This window comes from Triticum aestivum, chromosome 1B, assembly GCF_018294505.1.
Source record: "Triticum aestivum cultivar Chinese Spring chromosome 1B, IWGSC CS RefSeq v2.1, whole genome shotgun sequence".
Classification (NCBI taxonomy): Eukaryota; Viridiplantae; Streptophyta; class Magnoliopsida; order Poales; family Poaceae; genus Triticum; species Triticum aestivum.
This window is the reverse complement of record NC_057795.1, coordinates 215,521,809-215,535,934: the sequence shown is the minus strand read 5'-3', so window position 1 is coordinate 215,535,934 and position 14,126 is coordinate 215,521,809. Positions and strand designations below refer to the sequence as shown.

The window sequence follows — 14,126 nt, the reverse complement described above, 5'->3', positions numbered from 1 at the left end:
ATGTGACCTACGCCGCCCCGCCCCACATGTCAGTTAAACAACACAATTCCCGCCGCGCATCTGACGGCCCCACCGGGACACACCTAAGGCGGGCTGACCACATACTATGGGTTTTGGGAAATATTAGAATTCATAAAAAAATGGGCGAAAGGCGGTGCCTAGGGGCTCCAGACAGCTGGTCCACGCAGGCCACCTCCTGGCCGCATCGCCTGGCCGTCTGGGGGCCTAGGTGCCCCCTGCATCTTTCGGTGCTTTCTAGATTCTTCTTTGCCCAAAAAAGTTCCACAAAAATACCTAGTTATTTTGAGCTCCGTAAATATGTATTTTCTGTAAAACCAAAAGCAGGAAACAACAATTGACTCTGGACACTAGTTTAGTCCATCAAAATAATATAAATTACTATAAAAAGTATTTAAAAAATAATATTATAATAGCAAGAAACAGTCAAAAAATATAGATAAGTTTGAGACGTATCAGCATACCAAGGTTAATCTCTACTCTTCCACGAGGTAGATGATAAAACAAAAATATTTTTTGAAGTGGAATGATACCTAGCATAACCGAGAATGGAGTATCGGTTAAAATGGAACGAGAGGGGGAGGGGGTGTTCTATGTTTGTCCTAATTGTCGGATGCCTATACGGCGGAGGTCCTGATAACCGCAAATCTTCTTCTTTCGATTTTTGAAAATTCAGACAACGATAAGACCATGGACGACGTTTGATGCAATATGTTGAAAGGAAAAAGAAATTCAAACCGTATAGCCCAAACATTTGGGAGCGTTTTGATATAGTATGACTTCAGAGCATCTCTAGCCGAGCCCCCAACACGCCCCCCAGGTAATTTCTTCGTGTCAGCTCCAAAAAAAGGCCCAATCACACCTTCAGGAGTCCGTTTTTCGCCGGTTAGGGCCGAAATTAGCGCCGGCGGATCCAGGCTGAACCCGGCGCGCTGGAGGGCGCCCGGGGGCGCCGGGGCGAGCGATTTTGGCGCGAACGGGGGCGGGCCCGCCGAATCAGTGAGACGCTGCTTCGGCGCCCTCATCGCCTCGGTTCCTACGGAAATCAATGTCAAGACTGCCGCGCCGGTCAGCCTCCATTGATGCCTCACGAGCGGCGAGTGAAGGCGCTGTCAACGCGTGTTCCGCACACTCCCACCACGCATCGCCCGGCATGCAGCCTCCCCGCCGCCCCGCTGGGGCTATAAAAGACGACCCCTCCGCGCCGATGAACGCCACAACCTCCCCTGCATTCGCCTCGCAAAAGCAGCCCTCTCCCCCTTCCCGCCAACGAGAAAAGATGACCGAGAGGTTTCCAGGCGACGGCGCGACGGCAAACAGCTTCGGCCGCCGCCACCTCCAAGAGCCGGAGGCACGCCTCCTCTACGAGGCCGAGTACCCGCCGCCCCAAGACATGCGCGTGCCGGGGGCGTGGAGGCTGAGCGCCGCCGGCGTCCCGGTGCCCGATGGGATGGCACGGTGGGCGAAGATCGCCCGCATCCCGCTCTTCCCTGATGGAGGAACAGCAGAACGAGCCGAGGTACGCGTGCCCGCTAGCGAAACACTGTGGACGATGTACTTCAAGCGCCGCCGGGAGGAGCAGATCGCCTCCGTCAACGGCGTCATTCCCCGCGGCCGCCTTAACGCCAAAGGACGGCGCGAGTGGTGGGGCGTCCCCGGCTGCACCCTCGAGGCCGTCCTCGACCACATCGAGACCGGCAATGTGCCGCGCCTCGAGTACCCCTCGAGGCCGTCCTTCTCTTGCCGCCAGGGCAATTCCTGGACGCCGCGGCGAATGGAGCCGACGTCCTCGTTGTTGGGCTCTGGCTCGCTCTCCTCTGGCTCGCCGACTCTCCGTCCCGTCAAGCCAGAGCCAGAGGACGTCGGCTTCCTCGTCGGACGCAACAGCGCCCTCGTCATGAACGAGGGTGCCACCCCTCCCCGCGCTCCTCGTCGGGCGCAGCGGCGCCCTCGTCGTGAATGAGGGTGCCCACCCCTCCCCGCGCTCCCTTCGCCTGGTCCGACCAAAGCCCGAGCCGGGCCTGCTCCCCGTGAAGTTGGAGCACGTCGACATGATGGCCCCCGACGACGAGGCCGCCCTAAAATGGGCGAAGGAGGAATACGTCCGCGAGCAGGTGCGCCGCCAGCGCCAGGCGTACGCGGAGCTCCAGGCCCGGCGACGCGGCCGCGAGGAGGACGGCGTCATTGTTCTCGACAACGACGAGGAGGGCGAGGCCGGGCCATCAAGTGCCCCGCCGCGCGTCGGCGACCCTGGGCAGGGGTGCAGCAGGGACGGGGGTGGCTTCGGCGGGGCGCGCGGCGACGACGACGACGACGGCGACGACTACACCTGCTTCTACAGACTTCTCGGTATGTAGATGATGGACGGTGGACGCGGCGTAGTGGCTAGCGTAGTTTGCATGTTCTACTTTTTTGTACAATTTTTTTATGAAATTTCGCCGAATTCGTATCAGATCGTCGAGTTTGCACAAGTTTGTACGTAATTTCGTCGAACTCGCGGCGACCTGATGGACGACGACTGAGGACGGAGTCGCCCCAAGCGTCAAACTTGCGCCGGTTCGCCCTCAGGCGGTTTTTTTTCGCCGCCCTGGGAGACCGAACGGCTGGAGATGCTCTCACCTCGCACCTCGCACGGTCGCACCGGCGATCCTTCTTACCGTCTTCTCTAATTGCGACCCTTCATAATTCACAACCCGACGGCACCACGTTGCAGTCAACGAAAAAAACCCAGTACCTCCATTCTACTGGCGTCAGCGTATTTGGCTTGCATATACTACCTCCGTCCGGGTTTATTGGTTCCCATTATATTTCGTGCCAAATTTTAACCATAGATTAAACTAACAAAATATTTACGCATGTCATCAAACATTATATTTTTGAAAACTATGTTCAAATACGAATCCAATGAGATAATTTTTCTTGACATTCATTAATATTTAATTAGTTAAATCTTTAGTCAAAATTTGACACAAACTACAAAGGAGACATATAAACCAGGACGGAGCTAGTATTACTCTGATGTGCGGGGTCCGCATGTAGTATAGGCCGCGGTAACGTGAAACCAGTCTCGCAGGGCTTACGGGAAAAGACGTCTAACCGGCGAGGTCAAACTCAAAAGCGACGCGGCATACATAGAGATAGAGAAGGCAACCACCGGCAGGCATCGCCAGGGTCACTGACAACCTGACCCACACCGGCCGGCTCCACATTTCAGTTAAGCAACACAATTCCCGCCGCGCATCCGGTGGCCCCACAGGCACACACCTAAGGCGGGCCCGACCACGCCCCGCTGTCACCGCGGCCTTTCGGAGCGAGCCATCTCTTCCCTTCCAGGTTCCAATTCCCTCCTCCTTCTTTTAACTCCCCCGCTCCACTGCGCAGCACTACTACCACTACTAACTACGCTTTTCTTCTCCGATCTCACCACCTCAAAGGCGGAAAGGGAGCGTCTCCCACCATTCTTAGGCGCCAAGCAAAGCGGGAGTAACCCTAGCTCCAGCTCCGCCTCCGGAGCCGGGCACCTTCCGCGCGGCAGATGTCGTCGCCGACCGCCGCGCCGGCGCCGACTACGCCCCCGGCGCCGCCGGCTAACGCCACCGCGCCGCCCCCGGCCACCCCGTCGGCGCCTCCCCCGGCGATCCCCTCCCCCTCGCCGCCGGCCCCCGCCAACCCGCCCCCGGCCTCCGTCCCGCCGCCGGCAGCGCCCGCGGCCTCCCCTCCCGCGCCGTCCTCCACACCGGCCACCCCATCGGCACCATCTCCGTCACCCCGGGGCGCCCCTGCCACCCCTTCCCCGCCCTCGGACATGCTCTCTCCGCCCTCGCCAGAAGGGAGGTCCCCGCCCTCGCCCGGTGGCGGGGGAAGATCGCCGTCCACGCCAGGCCACAACAACCCGTCGCCGAAATCGCCGCCTCATTCCTCCGGTGGCGGTGGCGGTGGCTCTGGGGTGTCCACGTCGGTGGTCGTCGGCGTAGCCGTGGGTGGCTTCGTGCTGCTGCTGCTCGCTACCTTCGTGTGCCTCTGCTGCCTCCGGAAGAAGCGCCGCCGCCAGCCTCCACCCCTGCACTATGGTTACCCGCCGCCTCCTCCTCCGCAGTATAAAGGTTTGCACCTCCGAATACTAGCTGTCGCTGTCTAGATCTAGATCTGGTGTGCGGGTATCGTGTGCAAGCAGCCAGTCACGGTGCCGTCGGTTGGAATCCTCCTATTCTTGGCAAATTTGGCTGCAATTCGCACTTGTTATGCTTAGGCACGGGTTAGGTGTGTTAGCTGCATGTGCCGTGTCGTTGACGTGTAAGCACCTCGGAAAATTTCAATTTAGCTAGTGCCGCACCTGAATTTTACTAGTGGTACTTCTCAATTGTCACGGCTCATCTAGGAAAATCCGTGTTTTTGTTACATTCAAATTATCTGTATGTGCTAGGCTATCGGTATTGTTAAGTAAATGATTGCATGATGGCATCATGCCTGTTGTCTGTGTTAGGTGTCGTAATTTATTCTGATCATCATTTCTTTTGTTTGGAAGAGCAAAGCGATTGCATATGTTGCATCTCGATATCTTATGATGAGCTTAATTCTTCCAACTTGCAAAACGGAAACACCTTTTCTAATCCTAATAATGTTCTGTCTTACTGCAGAGGATCATTATGGAGCAACATACCAGAATTGGCAGAATAATGCTCCTCCTCCTCCACCTGATCATGTGGTTAAGATGCACCCATCACCTCCTCCAGCATATGCCAATCGTCCTCCACAGGCACCACCGCCGCCTCCACCCCCTATGATAAACAGCAGCGGCGGGTCAGTTTCTAATTACTCAGGTGGTGAGATCCTGCCTCCACCATCCCCTGGCACCGCCCTTGGCTTCTCGAACTCTAAGAGCACATTCACTTATGATGAGCTGGTGAGGGCAACTGATGGGTTCTCTGATGCTAATCTCCTCGGACAAGGTGGTTTCGGATATGTTCACAAAGGAGTGCTGCCTAATGGCAAAGAGATTGCTGTGAAGCAATTGAAACTTGGGAGTGGCCAGGGAGAGCGTGAGTTCCAGGCGGAGGTTGAGATTATCAGCCGCGTTCATCACAAGCATCTTGTGTCTCTGGTTGGTTACTGCATCTCTGGGGGGAAGAGGTTGCTTGTATATGAGTTTGTCACCAATAACACATTGGAATTCCACTTACATGGTATGCCTTATTGCCTCATTGATCTACCTTCTGTATGCATGGTTTATCCTTGAGACTTTAGATAATAGCTGAGTGTATAAATACATCTATCCCACATCCCATAAAACAACAACCTTAGAAACACATCCATTCACATTTCACAAAGAAAAGTCTCGACTTCAATGTTAAAACTACATAACAACTGAAACTATATGATTTAATTTTCTAGCTTGTTCCCTTTTACCATAATAACTACCACTCCCTCTGTAAAGAAATATAAGATCTTTTACATCACTATATTAGTGATCTATAAAAGATCTCACATTTCTGTACAGAGGGAGTAACTTGTAAAATTGTCATTAGAAACTCTGCATTTGCGGGAAAGAACCAAGTAGAATCAAAAGCCCTTTGTCCATTTCGCTAGTTACTTTGTGTTTTACTTGGTTGAAATGGCAACAGACAGTAATATGCCTTATCATAGTGAAGTTCATGGATGAAGTTTTGTATCTCCTTCATTTCTTATTTTATTTTTTACTTTTGATTTGAGGCTTGTATGATACTCCCTCCGCCCCAAAGTAAGTGTCTCAAGCTTAGTACAACTTTGTACTAAAGTTAGTACAAAGTTAAGAAACTTATTTTGGGACGGAGGGAGTACAAGTTAGTCGCTATATGATATGTTATACGCCCTAAGTTTTGTTGCTGATTGTTAAGACTGCTTTCACCTTCCACAGGAAAAGGCCGTCCAACGTTGGAGTGGCCCATAAGACTAAGGATTGCCCTTGGTGCTGCTAAGGGTTTGGCATACATTCATGAAGATTGTGAGTTTACCACCATGTGTACCTTTTTTTGTTTCAAAACTAGCATAGAAGATAGGAGTGTGACCACAAACAGGTCCTTAAAATAATGTTTGTTTTCATAATTGACAGGCCACCCGAAGATCATACATCGTGATATAAAGTCATCAAACATTCTTCTTGATTTTAAATTCGAAGCTAAGGTAGGTTATACTTCTCCATTTCTGCTTCCTTCCTATCGTGTCTGTTAACAACATTTGTTTAACCATTTATTTAATTTAACATTACCATCTTCATTAGAGTTGATTTACACGCTTTGGGAGTAAACATGTGGTGCAATTATCTTTGTGTATTTGTTGTTGAAATTTGAAATGCCATCTTAAGATGTTTATTGATGTAGCTGTGTAGACAACAACTTTGAGTTTATCCAATTTCATTCTTACTTTTTTTTTTTTGCATAATCAGAGCTAATTGTAATCCTCTCTACAGGTTGCGGATTTTGGTCTGGCAAAGTTCACCTCTGATAACAACACACATGTGTCAACAAGAGTAATGGGCACTTTTGGGTATGTGTAGAAGTTAAATTGTTACCGAGCCATTTAAATCTGGTGTTATATGTCAAAGTAGACATGCTACATATGTGTACAACTCCATTGTTAAAATTTTCCAGAGCACATGGACACCATTCACTCTGTTAAGATTAGGTTGATATGTTTAAATTTCTTTACGGGGGAACCCCTAGTTTTTGTATCATTTACATTGTTTCAGTATTTTAGATATAAACTGAATCATCATTCAAATTGATATGCTGTAGTTGCAGTTACAGTTTCCTGAGACCTATTTTCATGGTATTAGGTATCTAGCACCAGAATATGCGTCTTCTGGAAAGCTAACTGAGAAATCAGATGTCTTTTCCTTTGGAGTGATGCTTCTTGAGCTGATAACTGGGCGTCGGCCTGTTGATTCGACCCAAACATATATGGATGACAGCTTGGTTGATTGGGTAAGTATTTTAATAGCCTACTTAAGTTTGGTGTTACCCATGATACTTCGACTAGATAAGTCAGGAAAGTTTGGTAGTTTCTTATGTACGTCAGGCAAGGGACATTTTGGTTACATGATCATTTTCATGATTTGTTTTTTAAATGCTTTCATATTATGTGCTGTCATTGTCATTACTGATCATGACGTTTTGTAGATTTACCATTATGTGCTGTAAGTACATTTGCATACTTATGTTTAAATGCTTTAAGAATACAACCTTGAGTCAAACATTGTTCTTTTGACTTACCATGGTCTTGTAGAAGCAAATTGCTTTGCTAGTTTTGATCATTGTATGTAATAAGTTCTAAGAAACTATATGATCATTGAACATTTTTTTGACAAAGCTATTGTCTGTGTGTCATTTCTTTGTAGTCAATTTATATACTTCATTATCTGTATGCCTTCTGTTAGAATCGTTTCTTTTGTTGAATTTATATTGTCGATGGAGTAACGTATTTGACCATCTATAGGCAAGACCTTTACTGATGCGAGCACTTGAGGATGGTAACTATGATGAGTTAGTGGATGCTCGTCTGGGAAAGGATTTCAATCCTAATGAGATTGCCAGAATGATAGCATGTGCTGCTGCATGTGTACGCCATTCAGCACGTCGTCGCCCTCGAATGAGTCAGGTAACTTGTGTTTCAGTATGCCTTAAAGCTCTGCAAACTGCCCATAGATGCTTATCGTTTATGAAAATCAATTCGACATCTACTTCGGGCATTTTAGATGTCAATAGAGCTGTAATCTGCTTATAGCACAATACTGCTTTCAGCCCTTAGTATTGTGGCTACAAGTGAGAATTATGTGGTTGCTCATACCTGATATGATTGCCAGGTTGTTCGGGCCTTAGAAGGTGACGTCTCTTTGGAGGATCTTAACGAAGGTGTCCGGCCTGGTCATAGCCGCTTTTTCGGATCATACAGCAGTTCTGACTATGATTCTGGGCAGTACAACGAGGACATGAAGAAGTTCAAGAAGATGGCCTTTACGACGAACGACTACACGAGCAGCCAATACAGTGCGCCGACAAGCGAGTATGGTCAGATACCATCTGCATCAAGCAGTGAGGGCCAACAAACTCAAGAAATCGAGACAGGGACAATGAAGAAAGGTGGCCACAGTGGCTACAGTTCAGGATACAGCGGGCCGTCGTGAGGGAATTCTTTTTTACCCCCCCTTTTTTTGACTTTCTCGTCGATGCAATTTGTAAAGTCCGGTTGAATTTATATGCTGACTTGACTTGTGTGCGAGGAAGGGATGTTTGACCCAAGTATAGCTTCTGGTAGCTGCAGCCGTTGATTCTTTCATATGTTGTTGACCGATCTGCTCACCGCCGTTTGCTATGTATAATTCAAAGAGCTAATTGAGTGCTGTACTGTTCACTCCTACTCAGGGTTGAGTAAGAGTAACCCAACCCAACGATTCTTTTTACCACTTGCTCGCGTGCCTTTGATGCGTCTCTTTTACCATCCCTGCCAACTTACATATCATTATGGGGTGTGTCTTATCTTGCTGAGTGTGGATGGAATATGTGCTAGGCAGGATGCAACTTGTGAGTTGTCTTGCAAGCCAAATCCCGTGAGCTGTTCTTGGGAAGCACGGAACATGGACGCTGGGACAGCTCACGGGAGGAGGTTGTCTCGCGTTTCTTTCCAGTTACCCAGGGAGGGTTCGCGACGCGTGACCCAGGAAGCCAACGCAACGCAACGCAGTGCAGGTGTGTGTGAGGTGTCGAGGGTGGGAGGTTGAGTAGTACAAGGTGTCAAGATTGGAAATGTTGGTCCAGGCTGTAGCACTAACCGTTGCTGGGTTTGGCCGGTGGCTCCCTCGTCGTGTTCTCTCCCGGTGGCGTGTTCTGCTTGAATGATTCCATCTGACGGTTTGCTTGGGACAGACGAACCAAAAATGCTACACCTACGTAAAATGCCTACGTACTGTTACGTAATTAGACTAACTGCTAATCCCTCCGCCCCCTGATTCCAACTGGGTGGGGTCTCTCTTCTAATTTCCTCCAACTGAAAAATGCCACCTAAGCCATTACGTTACTTTACGTTTGATTGCTACGTAAGTGTAGCATTGCTCCAGACGAACCTAGCTGTCAGCGTCCCTGGAAGCAGCACCGATCCTATGGATTAGAACAAGCCGGCGACGAGCGATCAAGGCACTGTTGCAGATCAAGACACTGTAGCAGATCCGACAAGAGAAGTGGGCGCGGGAAGATTCAAGCAAGCAGATGGGCCGGCCCGACGGACCAGGCGCGAAGCCAATCCACCAAGATGGCTGAAGGACTACAAGACAGCCCGTTAACCGTGTTAACGGTCGCTAGTTAAATAGGGATGACGCTCTCTGTTTTGAATTTGGCTTGGACCTGGCTGACGGTTTCGGCCGGTGTAATCTGGTAGCTGTGAGGGGGATTGGGCGGAAGCTATCAAACAATTCCCCATTCCAATTCGAATCCCTAGCAAATTCCCCAGATCTATTGAGTAGCTTACAGTTGGTATCAGATTCAGTGGTCCTGGAGTTGCCGCGACATCACCACGGGACACGGTGGCGTGATCGGCGGCGAGCGGAGGCGATGGACAAGCTGTCCGAGGACGGGCGCGACATGTACGCGCTTCTGCGGGCGGACTTCACCGCCGATCTGGATCAACGCTTCAAGGAGCACGACAAGAACATTCTTCAGGCTGTCGAAAAGCTGATTCAGGCGAACACAACCACGCTTGACGACCTGCTGTCAGCGCGGGTCGATGGCATGCGCGACGAGTTCTCCCTCGAGCTTGAGCAAATCCGCGGCGAGTGGCAGAAGGAACCACTGGGGTGCGTCGAGACCTCGTCATCCAGAATGGCTGGGAGTGGTCACGGTACTGCTTCCGACTCCCTCGGCATCGACCAGGAACAGCGGGGGAAGGCGCAAACACATATGTCCCTCCTCCGGTCAGAGGTGTGCGTGATTCCAATTTCCCTGCTTGTTTTCCTCCTGGGCGTGATTCGAGTTCTCTGGATACTGTTGATGCGTTCTCATTTGGTGTTCGAGATGATCTACCTTGTTTTGATGGCGCGAACCCGCGGTTGTGGCAATCCTGTTGTGAGGTTCAGTTCAAACTTTGGTGTACTCCTCAGCACAGATGGGTTTCATTGGCAACGTCTCAGTTCGAACGGGTAGCAACTCGTTGGTTGGAGTCCACGCAACGCAGATCTCCCCATTCCACGTAGTCTGAATTTTGCTGCAGTTTACAGAGTCGATTCGGCAGAAATCAACACCAGACGCTGCTTCGTCAGTTATTTCGCATCTCGCAAACCAGTACAGTTGTTGATTATGTTGATCGGTTTGCTGGCTTGTATGACCAGTTAACAGCATATGAGGAGGCTCCTAATCACCTGCATTACACCACTCGTTTCCTGGATGGTCTTAAACATGGTGTTCATGTTGCAGTAGCTCTCCATAAACCCAAGGACCTCGACTTTGCGTATGATCTGGCCTTGCTGCATGAAGAGCTTGGGGAAGGCGTGACACCTATCAACACTTCTCCTGGATCAAGGTTTGGACCGTATCCACTTCCTCTTCCTCCCAAACCCCGTGTCACTGAAGATAAGCGCCAGTCTGAAACTCCGAAACCTTCTTCTTTTGATGATAAATGGTCTGCTCTACGTGCTTATCGCAAATCTAAAGGGCTTTGTTTCATTTGTGGGGAACGTTGGTCTAGAGATCATGTGTGCAAGTCCACGGTCCAATTACATTTCATGCAGGAACTAATTGATCATGTACAGGCTATGGACAGTGTTCAGTCTGAATTATCTGATTCTGAATCAGCGTCTATTCATAGTATGCGCCTGTCAGCGGCTACAATTGGCAAAGACCCTAATGCTCCTTCCCTCCAATTGGAAATATTGTTGCAGAACCGTTCCTTGATCTTCTTAGTGGACTCTGGTAGTACTCATTCCTTCATTGACAATGCTTTTGCTCCTCTTCTCCTGAATATACAGCCATACAGGATACAACTGTAGTTTCAGTTACTGTGGCAGGTGTCACTTCTTTGCAATGTTCCCAAATGTTGAAACAGTGTAAGTGGAATTGCCGTGATAGTCAGTTTTCTTCAGATTTCAGACTCCTGTCCTTATCCACTTATGATGGAATCCTTGGTCTGGATTGGTTGTTCCAGCATAGCCCTATGCAAGTGGACTAGGTTCAGAAGTGGTTATCCTTCCAGTATCAAGGGCGTACAATAACATTGCAAGGACTCCTACCTTCAGAATTTGCTTTGACAGCTGTGACATTATCAGTTATTCAGTGTGCTGCTGACCAAACTATGTGTCCTGAGATGCAGGCTATTTCGGACAAGTTTCATACAGTTTTTCAGGCCCCCACTAGCCTTCGTCCTCGAAGAATGCAAGATCACCATATTCCTCTGATCCCAGGTGCAAGACCAGTTTCTGTAAGACCATACCGATTTTCTCCTCAGCTTAAAGATGAATTAGAAAAACAAATTGAAGTGATCTTGTATTTGGGAATGATTAGACCCGATAAAAGCCCATTTTCTTCTCTTGTTTTAAAGGTTAAGATGAGGGAGACTGGAGACTTGTAGTGGATTTCAAACATCTTAATGCTATCACTCTGAAGAGCAAGTATCCCTTGCCAGTCATAGATGAGTTGTTGAATGAGCTGGCTGGAGCTTGTTGGTTTACCAAACTGGATCTCAAAGCTGGATTTCACCAAATCAGGCTAGCTCCAGGGGAAGAGTACAAAACTGCATTCCAGACTCACAATGGCCACTTTGAATTCCTTGTAGTTGCCTTTGGTCTGACTAGAGCTCCAGGAGCGTTTCAAGGGACCATGAACTTTGATTTGTCCCCTCTTCTCAAGAAGTGTGTGTTGTGCTTCATCGATGACATCCTAGTTTTTAACAAAACCTTTAAAGAACATATAGAGCATGTCTCTCAGGTTTTTAGCAATCCTGAAGGAAAAAGAATGTAAAGTAAAAATGTCCAAGTGTGCCTTTGTTCAACAGGAAATTGCTTACTTGGGGCATGTGATCTCTGCTCAAGGTGTGTCCACAGACCCTACGAAGATAGTAGCTGTACAGAAGTGGCCTACTCCAATTAATGTCAAAGAAGTTAGGGGTTTTCTTGGGCTCAGTGGACACTACAGGAAATTCATCAAGCATTATGGAATTATTGCTAAACCTATCACTGAATTACTGAAAAAAGGGGTGCCATTTGTGTGGACTAGTATCACCGAGGAAGCCTTTGTAGTACTCAAACAAGATCTTAAGTATTAGCTGTGCCTGACTTTTCAAAAACATTCACTGTTGAAACTGATGCTGAAGGAAATATGCCCTAGAGGCAATAATAAAGTTATTATTTATTTCCTTATATCATGATAAATGTTTATTATTCATGCTAGAATTGTATTAACCGGAAACATAATACATGTGTGAATACATAGACAAACATAGTGTCACTAGTATGCCTCTACTTGACTAGCTCGTGAATCAAAGATGGTTAAGTTTCCTAGCCATAGACATGAGTTGTCATTTGATTAACGGGATCACATCATTAGGAGAATGATGTGATTGACTTTACCCATTCCGTTAGCTTAGCACTTGATCGTTTAGTATGTTGCTATTGCTTTCTTCATGACTTATACATGTTCCTATGACTATGAGATTATGCAACTCCCGTTTACCGGAGGAACACTTTGTGTGCTACCAAACGTCACAACGTAACTCGGTGATTATAAAGGAGCTCTACAGGTGTCTCCGAAGGTACATGTTGAGTTGGCATATTTCAAGATTAGGATTTGTCACTCCGATTGTCGGAGAGGTATCTCTAGGCCCTCTCGGTAATGCACATCACTATAAGCCTTGCAAGCAATGTGGCTAATGAGTTAGTTGCGGGATGATGCATTACGTAACGAGTAAAGAGACTTGCCGGTAACGAGATTGAACTAGGTATTGAGATACCGATGATCGAATCTCGGGCAAGTAACATACCGATGACAAAGGGAACAACTTATGACGGTTTGACCGATAAAGATCTTCGTAGAATATGTAGGAGCCAATATGAGCATCCAGGTTCCGCTATTGGTTCTTGACCGGAAACAGTTCCATGTCATGTCTATATAGTTCTCGAACCCGTAGGGTCCGCACGCTTAACGTTATGATGACCGTTTTATTATGAGTTTATAAGTTTTGATGTACCAAAGGTTGTTCGGAGACCCGGATGTGATCACGGACATGACGAGGAGTCTCGAAATGGTCGAGACATAAAGATTGATATATTGGAAGCCTATATTTGGATATCGGAAACATTCCGGGTGAAATCGGGATTTTACCGGAGTACTGGGGGGTTACCGGAACCCCCCGGGGGTTAATGGGCCTACATGGGCCATGAGGGAGAAGAGGAGGGCCGGCCAGGGCAGGCAGCGCCCCCCTAGTCCAAATAGGACAAGGAAGGGGGGGGGCGCCCCCCTTTCCTTCTCCACCAAGGCAAGAGGAGGGAGTCCTACTCCCGGTGGGAGTAGGACTCCTCCAGGCGCACCCCTAGGGGGCCGGCCGCACCTCCCCCTCCCTCCTTTATATACGGGGGCAGGGGGGCACCTTTAGACACACAAGTTGATCTTCGTGATCATTCCTTAGCCGTGTGCGGTGCCCCCCTCCACCATATTCCACCTCGGTCATATCGTTGCGGTGCTTAGGCGAAGCCCTGCGTCGGTAGAACATCATCATCGTCACCATGCCGTCGTGCTGACGGAACTCATCCCCGACACCCTGCTGGATCGGAGTCCGGGGATCGTCATCGAGCTGAACGTGTGCTGAACTCGGAGGTGCTGTACGTTCAGTGCTTGGATCGGTCGGATCGTGAATACGTACGACTACATCAACCGCGTTGTCATAATGCTTCTGCTTACGGTCTACGAGGGTACGTAGACAACACTCTCCCCTCTCGTTGCTATGCATCACCATGATCTTGCGTGTGCGTAGGATTTTTTTTGAAATAACTACGTTCCCCAACAGTGGTATCAGAGCCTAGTTTTATGCGTAGATGTCATATGCATGAGTAGAACACAAGTGAGTTGTGGGCGATACAAGTCATACTGCTTACCAGC

The 14,126-nt window shown here is 48.8% G+C and overlaps 1 protein-coding gene across 1 annotated transcript; it reads left to right on the top strand.

The window, feature by feature from the left end:
* Positions 1-3,397: 3,397 nt before the first annotated feature.
* LOC123116621 (proline-rich receptor-like protein kinase PERK1) lies at positions 3,398-8,455 on the top strand. The gene is made up of 8 exons (XM_044537565.1): positions 3,398-4,121; positions 4,656-5,201; positions 5,912-5,998; positions 6,107-6,177; positions 6,464-6,540; positions 6,830-6,977; positions 7,489-7,650; positions 7,856-8,455. The coding sequence occupies exons 1-8, from the start codon at positions 3,554-3,556 to the stop codon at positions 8,174-8,176; spliced, it is 1,980 nt and encodes a 659-aa protein (XP_044393500.1). The 5' UTR covers positions 3,398-3,553; the 3' UTR covers positions 8,177-8,455.
* The last annotated feature ends 5,671 nt before the right edge of the window (positions 8,456-14,126 follow it).

Excerpts from the sequence above, each read along its gene's own strand:
- LOC123116621 (XM_044537565.1), top strand. The coding sequence starts at position 3,554 with ATGTCGTCGCCGACCGCCGCGCCGGCGCCGACTACGCCCCCGGCGCCG. Across the intron at positions 4,122-4,655 it reads TCCTCCTCCGCAGTATAAAG|AGGATCATTATGGAGCAACA; the intron begins GTTTGCACCTCC and ends GTCTTACTGCAG. Across the intron at positions 6,541-6,829 it reads AGAGTAATGGGCACTTTTGG|GTATCTAGCACCAGAATATG; the intron begins GTATGTGTAGAA and ends TCATGGTATTAG.